At 33.7% G+C, this 13,674-nt stretch overlaps 1 protein-coding gene across 3 annotated transcripts in view; it reads left to right on the forward strand.

Moving 5' to 3' along the window:
• The first annotated feature begins 564 nt into the window (after positions 1-564).
• The window catches only part of LOC118187013 (cGMP-inhibited 3',5'-cyclic phosphodiesterase 3A-like), an 881,882-nt gene continuing 868,772 nt past the window's right edge, over positions 565-13,674 (forward strand). For all 3 annotated transcript variants that reach the window (XM_085822827.1, XM_085822828.1, XM_085822831.1), the window contains exon 1: positions 565-730. In XM_085822827.1, the coding sequence (XP_085678953.1) occupies positions 596-730 (135 nt within the window). In that variant the 5' untranslated portion in view covers positions 565-595. The remainder of the gene's footprint in view (positions 731-13,674) is intronic.

Here is a 13,674-nt window from a genome sequence, read left to right on the forward strand (position 1 = left end):
TTTAATATGCATTTGTAAATGGTAAAAGCAAACTTAAGTCCATTTGCTTTAAACATTTGCAGAAAGAATAGTAAACGTCTTATACAATGATATCCTTGTTATATACGATATCAATTGCCACAAAAGAGAGATTGAAAACAGTACATTAATACTACGTTCTCTCTTAAAGAATAAAAAAGTAATTATAAGGAAAGAGAGTCATGGATACATTATGAACCTAAGCACGAATTCCTACCCAAAGTACTTGTAATTCAAGTAGCACTTAAAGAAAAGAAGAAAATGATCAACGGATTACATCTGAGAGGCTTTAAACCACTAAAACTTCTTTATTTACTTTGTGGGATATCTTTGCAAAGCGGAGATTTTTCTCTTGTTGAATCTTCCCTGCTTTACAAGTTAAAAAAGGTAATAAGAACACGCGTCTTTCATTCGATACGCGCTAACGGATGAGCCAATGACACTACTCCGTATATCGGGCGGGTGAGGGGGAGGGGGATTTAGATCGAACATAGGGGACGCGCGCTGTGTGACGCAAGCGCAGGAGGATCTGTGTTTTCTTCTCACTCTCGGAGTTTGTTCAATCGAGGCCAGACGCATGTCTCTCGGAACACCGAAAAAAACACGTGCAGGTCCACGTTGGCCCATCTGGAGGAGAGCTAGTGCGGGAGATAGCTGGGACTGGAGATCTACATCCAGTAATTCAGACGATGAAGAGGAAGTGCACGTCAGGGTAAGAAATTTATTCCTTAAACTAGGTCTTCGGCTAAATGTCAATGGCTAGGTAGTGTTGTTGACATCTCACGAAGGAACACAGTATTATAAAAACAAATACCACATATAGGAGTTGATTGTTTTTAAAAAAGAACACATTTTCATCTGGAAGTTTCATTTTTATTATTATTTTTTCATGCCGTGGTTCGTTTTTCTGTTTGTTCTCATTGAAAATTGAACAACAGAATGCCCTGGATATTTGGTTTACTGAAAAATGAACATTCAAATCTCGTGGGATTACGTTTTATTGAAAACGGAAGATCAGCGTCTCGTGGATTTTTGTACGTAAGTAATATTTTCGTGGATTTTTGTGCGTGGATTTTGTTGTTTCTGTTAACACAATGTATCTGCTTTGGAAATGGTTATTATTTAAAGCCATTGTAACATTGGATTATCCAGACAGTTTGCGGTTTTTCAAAACTTGAAGCACGTTTTCTTCTAATTGTTTTTTTACTGCTGATAAGGAGTAATTTTGATCGAAGCGGAGGTTTAAAATACCTGTTAGCAGATGTTAAGCGGAACATTGGTTCACGAACGTCTTAGAGCTGGAAAATATTGGTTCCTGAACACATTTTTCACACGAAAAATGTCTTGGATGACGATAGCAGCAAATGATGCTGTGGGGGAAATATCTTCGGAACAGGAAGATGAAAGGGAAAACGTTCCTATTCATTTGATGGTGTGGGTTTATGTGATTGCGGCAAAGCATAAACGCCTATCTGCCAAAGGGGAAGGATGCCTTCGTGGAGGACTTTCTAAGGAAACTGGCTCATATACACGTTACGCGTAAGAAAAACCACGAAAACGTCCGTTCGCGGGTTTCGAAGCTCTGACCGAACTACCAATGTTCAGTGGCTTTACTGCTTGGCCGCTGGGGGGCATTCTACTCACTTGGTCTGCGAAATTTGAGAAAAATGGAGTAAAGTAAAAAGGTTCAGAGAGCAATTACACCCTGATAAAGCAGTAGTAAGTGGTAGTATAAATATTCGCAATGACAATACCGTCTCTTGTTTTAGAAGCATTTTAAAACATAGAAAGAAACACATCACAATAGAATTTTTTTAATGGCTCAGCGGTTCTTAAATAGAGGATAGTGGTGTTAAGAGAAAGGGAAAAGAGAGAGGGGGAAAATCACCAAGACAGCAGCTAGCTAGTATTTTTACAAAAAAAAAAAAAAAAAAAAAAAAAAAAAAGAGGATTTCTCTTTCAAATAATATCATTTTGCACTTTTGTCTTACTTCATTTTCTACTTACGCCATCAAATTTCATTCGTAGAGATATGGTAAAATTTAATTCAAGCTCTCTAATCTTTTTCAATCTTTATATTTATTATGTTAAATGTTATGTATATGTTAATATTGTGTGTATGTGTTACATTTAATGAATTCTATCGGATTTGCGTTATGAACTTATATACAGCGGACTCTTTTCTAAGCAATCATTCGTCATCAGGGAACAGACTTTGGACATGAAAAGTATACACTGCGAAATACACTGAAGTGGTCATCGGATAGCAATATGCAAATATACAGATGGCAGTAGTATCGCGTAGAAAATGTATAAATGCGAAGTGCTTTGGCAGGGCTTTCATTTGTGTTCAGGTTATTCATGTGAAGAGGCTTTGACGTGATTATGGCCGCACGACGAGAATTAACAGACTTTGAACGCGGAATGGTAGTTGGAGCTAGACTCATGGATAATTCCATTTCGGATATCGTTAGGGAATTCAACATTCCGAGATCCACAGTGTCAAGAGTGTGCCGAGAGTATCTAATTTCAGGCATAATATCCCACCATGGACAACGCAGTGGCCGACCACCTGCACTTAACGACCTAGACCAGCGACGTCTGCGTAGAGTTGTCAATGTTCACAGACAAGCAACACTGCGTAAAATAACCGCAGAAATCAACGTGGGGCGTACGAGGGACGTGTCCGATAGGACAGTGCGGCGAAATTTGTCTTCCTTGGGCTATGCCAGCAGAAGACCGACTCGAGTGCCTTTACTGACAGCACGACATCGTCTGCAGCGACTTTCGTAGGCGCGTGAGCATATCGGTTGGTCCCTAAACGAATGGAAAACCGTGGCTTGGTCAGATGAGTCACGATTTCAGTTGGTAAGAGCTGATGGTAGGGTTCGAGTGTGGCGCAGACGCCACGAAGCCATGGACCCAAGTTGTCAACAAGGCACTGTTCAAGCTGGTGGTTGTTCCATAATGGTCTGGGCTGTTTTTACATGGCATGGACTCGGTCCTCTGGTGCAACTGAACCGATCATTTACTGGAAATGGACACCTTCAGCTACTTGGAGGTCACTTACAGCCATTCATGGACTTCACGTACTCAAACAACGATGCGATTTTTATGGATGACAATGCGCCATGTCACCGGGCCACAGTTGTTCGCGATTGGTTAGAAGAACATTCTGGACTATTCCAGCGAATGATCTGGCCACCTAGATCGCCCGACATGAATCCCATCGAACATTTATGGGACATCAACGAGAGGTCAGTTCGTGCCCAAAACCCTGCACCGACAACACTTTCACAATTATGGACGTCTATAGAGGCAGCATGGCTCAATATTCCTGCAGGGGCTTCCAAAGACGTGTTGAGTCCATGCCACGTCGAGTTGCTGCACTTCGCCGGGCAAAAGAAGGACCGACAAAATATTAGGAAGTATCCCATGACTTTTGTCATTTCAGTGTAATACTACAAGAAAATTATTTTGGGCTTTTTCAAAAGAAGCTTCTTTTGCAACATTCAGATTAAAGATGCATGCCAAAAACTTAATACATTTTGGAACTACAGAGGAAATGTACATTATAAGTTGCTGCCTCCAACTCAACGCAGACAATAAATTCGAAAAAAATATTGTTCCCAAATAGAAGTTTAAAGCATAAATGCACTTGACCAGCTATCGAGGTGTTGTCTTCCATAATGACTAGTGCTCGCCCTAACATTTCCAAGAATGTCAGACAAATTATTAGCAAGGCAAGGTTGGGTCCCCCCTCCCGCATATCTGACAGTGCTTGCTCCTTCGGATTTTCATCTGTTCAGGTTCTGTTCTTGGAACCTGCAAACAGCACCTCGATAACTTCTTTACAAATAAGCCTAGTGGTTGTATAAAATATTTTCTTCACGCTTTTCGCAAGCCGTCGTGGTGCAATTGGAAGCAAACTCGGCGCGTTTTCGAGAGATCCTGGGTTCGAGTCCAGGCGAGAACATTGCACATATTTCACCTCTCCTGCTTCAAAAATGTCTAATGACTCTACAAGTGGCACTCGAACGAAACGGTGATGAATGATGTCACAACCAGGTTTTGATGATTGCCTTCCCTAATCCCTTGTTTCCCTTTAAAAGGGAGGGGGGAGTATATAAGATATTTTCTTCTTCCTTTCCGTGTACCTTCGTGGTATAACTGGTATCTCACTCGATGTGTATTCGGGAGGTGCGAAGTTCGAATCCTCACGACGGCAATGCACATTTTTCTCGTCTCCAACTTCAAAAGTCCTAATGACTCAGACCTCTTTTTAAAAAAGGGATTTTCCAGCTTCCGCATAGATAGCATAATATCACGGAACAAAATGGTGTGTTTTGCTACTCAATGCATTTTTCTTCATTTTGTACCGATTCCTTTGTGTTTATCATCAGGAAACCGCCTAACTTTCTGGATGACCCAATATTACTGTAAAATGTGTGACTTGCAACTTCTGAAAGGCAGCTTACTCCTGCTGGCATAGTTTGCGTTTAAATTTAAATTTGCTATTATTATTTAAAGTCATTACAAGATTACAGTAAAATACCTGTAACATCCCGCAGCAAGTATACAGGAAAAATCCCTGTAGCAACTTGTTGGCAAAGTACATTAGCTTTTGAAATTATTAATAGCCCAAAAGAGCGTTAGGTCAAAAGGGTTATTAATTTCGTTTTGGCATTTTGCGTCGATTCACTATAAACGCAGAATCATTTTTTTAAAATTGTTGCCACCAAATATTAGAGCACTGTATTATTTTTAAAGAAATTAAATAATAAAGAATCTGCATAAATGTATGTTGCTTGCATTGTGACAAAAGAACGGTATCTATAGCCATCCAATTTTGAATAACTTACGTCTCCACCCCAATGTGGGCATCTGGAAGCCCGAATTTGGAATTGGTTTTATTATCGATTTCATGTTTTGTAACACCTTTAACGAATTTTTGATTAGCAAACTCAACGATTTCAAAGCGAGCAATGGCAACTTTGCACGAAAAAAAAAAAAAAGTCTTTATCTACAGCGCGTCGGACTGTGTATCGAAAATTCTACAGAAATGCTCTTTTAAATATTTTCCGATATTGCTGTTGAATTAAAATTTATGGTTTAAAGTGCGAAGAACATGATATTTAATAAATACAGGTAACACACAAAACGTTAGAGAACGCCTCTTTGGTGCGTAATATAAAATCTGAAACCTTTCAGATTTATTTTTTTATTATTATTTTAGGTTATTTTAGTGTTGCAGTAAAACAAATGCCTGCAAATTCGGAGAAATAACTTACTAATATAGTATGTGTGTAATCTAAAATGTATACTACAATCTACCGTTAATTGCGTAGTCCTCCAAAAAAATAATAAGTTCATAGTTATAAAAATTTTCAGACAGTGTATTCAATATTAGGAATCGGATTTCAGTCATTCTAGACAAGTACCGGAACATTGCTTTTTAAATGAAAGCTCCTTTTTAATGAATTTAAAATCAAATGTTTAATATACTTTAGTAAAATATATGTTTTCAAAAATTAATATTTTAGCACTGCTGAAGCCAAATAAATTTTTAGCTGAACATTTTTAAACACTCTAATGTTATAAAAAGGATATATGTTTCTAAATATTAATTAGTATTAATTTTAAATTTTGAGTAAATGTTGCTTCAGAAATTAAGTTTTGTAAACATTTAGTTGACGCAGGTGGTATTTGACTAAAAAAATATGCCATTTCTGAACCTGTGAAAAACAATCCATAAGTTCTTTAAAATTTATATTTTGCTAGTTAGTCAGGAAAAAATAATAAGTCAATTAATTTACAATGAAAGGATTAAAAACTTATTGACTGGAACTTATTGAATCTCATGAGCAATGATTTAGACCAAAAAAATGTTTATATTTAAAATGCTATTTTAATTAAATAATGTTAGGAATTTGTTTCAATTTTTTAAACACGTATTAATTAGGAATTAATTTAGAACAGAATATGTTTAATTAATACTTAAAATAATGTTAGACGGAGTGCCGTTAGTTTTACCTTATTGACGTCTCCATGGGATTGAGACATACAGTTAATTAAAATATCTCAAAAATACATTGATATTCTTACGATAATTCATTCTGCATATTTATGTAGAGACATTAAGTAAATTGGAAAAACCGGAGAGATGAAAAATGAGCAATTCGCCTTCGCCGGGAGTCGAAGCACGGATCTCTGGAATACCGGCCCAGCGTGCAGAACCACTACACCACGAAGGCACGCTAGGAAAGAGTTGAGAAATACCTTATATACTCCTCTTTTTAACCCCCCGAGCGTTACGGGTTTTTTCAGGAAACGACGTAAAAATAATCGTGTTTTCTTACCAGGTCTGTCGCAAAAGCGGCAAGCATTTTTACTCAAACTGCTTCAAAAGCGGGCCCCCCTTACCATGTGGATATAATTAAGCTAATTCTCCCCTCCGTTGAATTTAGCGAGTGAAATTAGTTTTTCTCCCTATGGTATCTTCGTCACGAGACTGGTTGCTAAAATAGTATTTCATCTCCTATTTGGCTACTTTATAATTTGCACACTAACACATATACTATATATTACTCGTACCTTAAATCAAGATATGTGCCGAATACAAAAAGTTAATCAATATACATCAGTAAGAGAAACTCGTAAAATGCTTTAAATTTCCAGTTTCTTTAAGGAATTGCTTCGATAATGGTGAAAAATAAATCTTGCATTTTTTTATCCTTATTTTCTGAGGAAATACTTTTTAATATACAAAGGGAATTTGTGAGAATTTTTTTCTCTCGTGTTCCAATTTTTCGAATACAAATTATTCGCAACTTATTTTAGTATTATGTTTATATTTAATTTTCAAATATTATAAGTTTATTCCAGTTTAAAGTGTTAGATTTAAATAATTCTTTAGATTGCATCATAAATTTATTAGTAGTTAGTTATTTATGACACCGTTTTGACTTGTGAGAAATAAATAAAGTATTGTAATTGCGAAACATTTCTATTTTCATATTTCAAAGGAAATTTCCATCATGACGTTTACACGTGCGTATGTCCCATAACTTAACATAAAATGTTGAAATTTTATATTTGGGACTTATGACTAGTTTTAGCGCGACGTATGTCCGTACGTATGTATGCATGTATATCGCATAACTCAACAGCAGAATAGATGAAGTGGCTGATGAATGAGATCAGGCAGTTCGGCTTTTATAGAGTAAAATCACTTTGGGGGTAGAAAACAAGTAAACAGCTTGGACAAAGGAGCTTCTTGAGAAAATAAATGTATTTTCGAGTTACAATGCAATTTCCTTGTAATTAGCTATATATGAGTTACAATGCAAGTATTTATATACTACGTGCATTATCGAGATGTTAATAGAAACCAAAAAAAAAAAAAAAAAAAAAAAATTCTTTGTAGCAAAATTGTTAACGATATTATTTCTCCAAGACATTTACGCAGGTGTGTATTCTTTTCATGAATGATGAAAAATAAGTTAACAGTTTTTCGAGCAGATGCTCCAAATTATACAGCTTTGAAGATTAAGTAATGAAAACATAAACTCTTATTTCTGGTTATGTGCTGAAAAAGATATTACCCTTTTCAAAGAAAACACCTAATAGCGGAATCTCCAAGTTGACTTCAACGTAAATATACCTCCAGGGGGTACTGAACTAAAGCTTACCACCTTTGTACATTTTCTACTTTATATGGGAGACCATTACCTTTGTGCAAGGACAAAAAAGCATCCGCTATCTATCTTTCTCAGTTCTTTCATTTTGTTAACTACGACGAGAAATGGAGCTGAAGTAAATTCTAAATTTATTGCTTCTTCCAAAGACTCTGATTTCAAGTTGTGTATTTGCCGTCTGTTAGTAATTTAAACTAGCCTGGCTTTAAATTCAGAAACATCCTTTCATCAGTAATTACAGTACATATAAACACAATATCACTATTTAAATTCAGACTTTAAAAACTTCATTTATGTTAAACTATGGAAAGCGTAATATATATATATATATAAATTTAAGCAGTTTATTTCGTGAAAATTTATCACATTTTTCGTAGGAATTATTAAAACTGTTTTGCATGTAAACTATATATATATATATATATGTAACCACACATACAAAACACTGTGTATATATATGGTGATGTATGTTTGTGAGCATGTGTGCGCGTGTATGTTATATTTCCCTATTATATATCATATCAGTATTTTATTGAAAGTAGTTGTAGACAACATTTAATAAAAAAAAAACTGAAAAGTATAGTAAATCTCAAAATGATAGTGCAATTATGAAACTGAATATTACATGAAATCGAAAATTTATGTGAAGCAACTATGGAATGAAAATAAATTCTAGTTAGGTTTCACAGCATACAAAATAACACTTTAATCTAACCACTTGAGTAAAACGAATGCCAAGAAAATATCCTGAAAATGTATTTCGGGAAAAATATATCTCCGGAAAAGGCCTCACGGAAAATATGCACCTGGTTAAAAATATCGCTACAATAATAAACAATGTAAATATTTTTATCAGGTACATATACACATGCACCTTGAAAAATATTTGTAATTTTTATACTTTGTAGAGATATATAGAGGATTCTTTAGTATTAAATATATTTTTCATTTATTTATTACAAAATATTCTTTCTTACTAAAAATATGCTTAATGATTACATCGTTTATATATCGTAATTAATTATGAATATTTTTTTAGTTTTTTGTTATTTGTGTTTCGTTTCTGAGAATTATTAAAATTCAAGCAATCTGAATTTTACACAAAAATAAATTCTTTCCTTAGTGACAAGTATAACTTTTGCATTAGAAATTATTCATGATAAATGCAATCTTGCTTTTTCGCCAACAGAATGTTTTGGCTTATTTGACTACATCAAAGCATATTAGAGCTGTCTGCCTAGGAGGAAGGTCGCTTCGTGGAGGACTTTTTAAAGGTTAGGTTATTTAATTACGGCAAAGCCTCGAGGGCTATCTGCCTAAGGGGAGGGATGGCTTCGTGGAGGACTTTCTAAGGGAAACTGGCTCGTATACACGTTACACATGGTGAAAACCATGAAAACACCCATGCAGCCAGCCCGTTCGCGGGATTCGAACCTCGGACCGAACTACCAGTGTTCAGCGACTTTACCACTCGGCCGCTGGTGGGCCCCAGGACTTTTTAAAGAAACTGCTCGTATATATGTTACATATGCGGAAAACTATGAAAACGCCCATGCAGCCAGCCCGTTCTGTTAGAATCGAACTTAAGTCAGAACTCGGTATTCTGCGACTATTCAGCGACTTTACTGCTCGGCTGACAGTGACAGAATGTCTGCTACCTATACATTAATCTACTACATAGGTAGATTTGTTTCCGAGAAAGAGATGCGAAACAGAAAAGATATGCGAATCATATCCATCTCACTGAGATGAATATGATCATTTTCAATGTGCCATTTGGTAGTGCTCTATTTAAATGGTCAACGTGTAAGTTAAGTGGGTGGCCAAATACCAGACAAGACATTTTTTAAAACATAAAGATAATTAAATGTATTTTAAAAATTGAGTTTGTAATCAAGCTTCGCTATCTAGGAATAAGATATAGCTTGCAGTTAAATTATATTCTTTCTTAAAAGAAATATTTCTTTTGTTCACCTATTAAAAATAACAATCAGCAGCGTGTGTTTTTGAAAATATCCCTAAATGCAACATAAATACAAGGCAGATTTCTTTAGGGAATCCTTTACGAAGACATTTTACCACTTAGGTGGAAAACGTTTTGCTAAATTAAACTCTAAATTTACAAAGGCGATTTTATGAGAAAACAGAAGGAGGACTCTACATTGGATTATTTATTAGCAAGTTGCTCATCAGTGAAACATGATGGCAATCTTGTATAAAATGAAAATCAGAACGATATTATTGCAAATTCTTCAATAAAGCATCTAACGTATTGCAAATTAAAAATTTAAAAAAGCGTTCTTTATTTTGTGAGTTTATTTGTGAAACTTTTTGAGAAATAACCTCATTTTATCTTGTAATATTGGAAAATATTTTCACCTGTCATTATCTATCACAAATTAAATACTTTGAAAGTAGATTCATTTTAAGCTGTTTAAAATATTATTTGTATTCGTGCTTAGGGTGAAGAAATGTTTGTGTGCTGTGTTCATTCATAAGTATATGTATTTCGCCAGGATTTTGATTTTGCACTTCCCGGTATTTATCAAATAACATAAAATTAGCATTTCATGGGGAAAAAAACAACATTTTTTGTTTATCTTTAATTTAAACAACAAAGGGATTAGAATTTTTGTTACTTTGCAAAAAGTACTTAGTAAAAAGATGGATTTCGAATTTGAAATGTTTTTGCTATTTGGTTAGTAAATTAATTAATATAATGTAGTATACTACTTAGTTAACTATGTTTTTATTGGGAACCATTTAAGGACATATTATAACGGTGAAAATTATTTTTGTTCTTTTTGAAGTTCCTCTATACATTATAAAATTAACCAATTGATCAAAATTTGCATTATACAATAAAATAAGTACTATAACACAACAACAACGATAAATAGCGTTCTTATATAACAGCCCCAATTAAAATTACTAACTAAAAACAACGAACATGGAGACATTTCTATTATGTAGTAAAGTAAGCTTTAAAATATTTTGGAAGAACTGGTCAGAAATTATGTGAAAGAAAGTGAATCCAATTTTCATTTTAAAAAATTTTCTTATAATGTGTGAGCTTATTTTAAGACATTTTACCTAGTAATAACAACTTGATATTGTTTCAGATTAAAAATAATGAATGTAATATCATCCATATTTCGAAATGGGCTTATTTAGTTATGCTGTTATAACTACTAATAACTGTTGATGAAACATTTCCACAGCAACATAATTTTGATCTGCTATGCAAGTCTATTTATGTGTTTAGTTTTTAAACAAATATTGAATCGTCGAATGTAAAAAAACAAAAGCATTAATAAAATCTTTAAATGCCCGTCTTTGAATTTGAGTTCGAATACAGCATATTTAAAACAAGAGACTATTACAAGACTTTGCTAGGATCCTGCTAGCCGCCCAAGACGCTTTGTTAGAAGGAAACAAGTGATTGAAAGCATGTGTTCAAATTATCACATCTGTCATTTATCTGTCGAAGAAAAGGTAGGACTTTTGTATGAGTATGTTTCAAAGCTTGTTTTTCCGTTCCGTAAGTACGCCAATCCCCAGGGGTGTAATTAGTCTTTTACGACAAATCTGAACTACTGCAGTTCTTCCGAAATGTGAAGAGAATATACTTACGATGACAATACTGAATGATCTCAAATCCATCTGCTATTCTGAACTATTTTGTACTTTCTTTAAAAATACAGAAGTTTATAAGTACAGTTTTTTTGCACATCTACAGTTATTGTTTTCTGATTACTGTCATGTCACATAATTTCAAAAGCATTTAATATTTATTTAGTCTTTCGCATAATATGTCAAAACAAATTTCTCTTATGTCATCTGTTTATGGCTGAAGTTGCTATGTGTATTTCTTTAATTTATGCTATGGAAGTTAAAAATACAGCGATCAATAAAAAATATAAAAATTCTGCACAAAATAAAATTATGGTAAAATGCTTGAACACCATCTCCAAAACAAGAGACTAAATTTAAAAAAAAATCATGTTTGAGCTAAAATATTAATGTCTTGCAAAATCTTTCTAACATACGTGACAATTTTCGATAGAGGGACAAGCTTTTTTTACTGCTTAGACCTAGAGTACTTTTTTTTTTACTTCTTATTAAACAATCATAGATCCTTTCCCAGATTTTACTAATCAGGTCTTGCTGGCCTAAGATGTAATACTTTGATAAAGAAATTCTAAAAAGTTTAGCTTTTTTTATTTCAGTAATTCTGAATACTTATAAAAATTCGGACTACTACAAATTTTAGTAAAACTCATCCTATGATTCAAAAAGGTGCTTCAGACTGCTGACGAAGTTTTTAAATTAAAAAGAAACTGTATTTGATATGGTAATGAAGTTAAAATATCATTTCACCTGCTTAGACAATATTCAATCTAAGAATGCTACTATTTTAGAGAATTATATGCATATTTTAGAGAATTATATGCATAGAATTATATGCATTTCAAATAAAAAATACCACAAATAATTATTATATATTCAAATTATACACGACTACTGCGTCATTCGCAAACAACATACATTCAAAAAACAATAAAAATTTTTTTAAAAAAATCTTACAGGTTTCAGATTTTAAATTACGTCCAAAAGGACATTTCTTTAACGTTTTGTGTGGTACCTTTATTTATTAAATATCATGTTCTTTGCACTTACACCATAAAATTCAGTTCAATAGCAATGTCGATAATTAATTTTAAAATGAACATATATTTAGAATTTCCGGTACACAATTCCGCGCGCTGGAGATAAAAAGGTTCCCACCCCCGTAGAGTGTTGCTTGCTTTGAAATCGTTGAGTTTGTTACTCAAAAATTCGTTAAAGTTTCACAAAATATGAAATCGATAATATCAAATTTGATCTTCCACATGCTCATATTCGTAGGAGGATTACGTCATTCAAACTTGGATGGCCTTTTTTCAAACCTTTTTTTTTTTATCACAATGCCAGAAATATACACACATTTACGCAGATTTTCATTACTTACTTACTTCAAATGTAATGCGGGACTCTAACATTTGGTGGCAACAATCTGAAAAGTGATTCTCCGTTTATAGTGATTCAACGCAAAATCGCAAAAACGAAAACAGTATTAGTATTTAAAACAATAGTCTCTCAAGGACTATTGTTTTAAATACTAATACGCCCCTTTGGACTAATAAATAAAAATATGAAAGGTTTCAGATTTTAAACTACGTCCAAAGGAGCGTTTTTAACGTTTTGTGTGTTACCTCATTAAATATCATGTTCTACGTACTCAAACCACAAAGTTCAGTTCAACAGCAATATCTCAAAATTATTTTAAAATGAGCGTATCTTAGAGTCTCTTGCGCTGGAGATAAAAATGGGATTTTTTTCGTACGGTGTTGACATTACTCGCTTTGAAATCGTTTAGTTTTTTAATCAAAAATTCTTTGAAGTGTTATAAAATATGAAATCGATAATAAAACAAGTTTCAAATTCAAATTAGGGCTTCCATTTTTGAAATTTTGATAGCTCTAGGTACCGTTGTTTTATTACAATGCGAGAAACATACGTATTCATGCAGATTCTTCATTATTTAATTTCTTTAAGTATAATACAGAGCGATAAAATTTAGTGGCAACAATTTGAAAAGGGATCCGCCGTTTATAGTTTTCAATGAAAAATGCCAAAGCGAAATTAAAAGTCCTTCAGGGCAAATTGTCCCTTTGGACTAAAAATAAAGTAAGCAAACATAAAAAAGTAAATTTTCGTGCTTCTTTTCTTAATAGTATTTCGTTTTATTTATTTACTGCGGTTTTTTTTTAACTGAAATTTGTTACTTTTAGAAAAGTGGTGGGTTATATTTCGGACATTCAGTTGTTAGGCTGTAGGTTGGTTATTTTAATAATTTATATAGCAAAATACAGAAATTTTAACACGCATTTGCCTTTCTGCTTGTAGTTATTTTGCG

Source organism: Stegodyphus dumicola, chromosome 8 (genome assembly GCF_044657685.1).
Source record: "Stegodyphus dumicola isolate Sdum_Otavi_A_Nest chromosome 8, ASM4465768v1".
In the NCBI taxonomy this organism is placed as follows: domain Eukaryota; kingdom Metazoa; phylum Arthropoda; class Arachnida; order Araneae; family Eresidae; genus Stegodyphus; species Stegodyphus dumicola.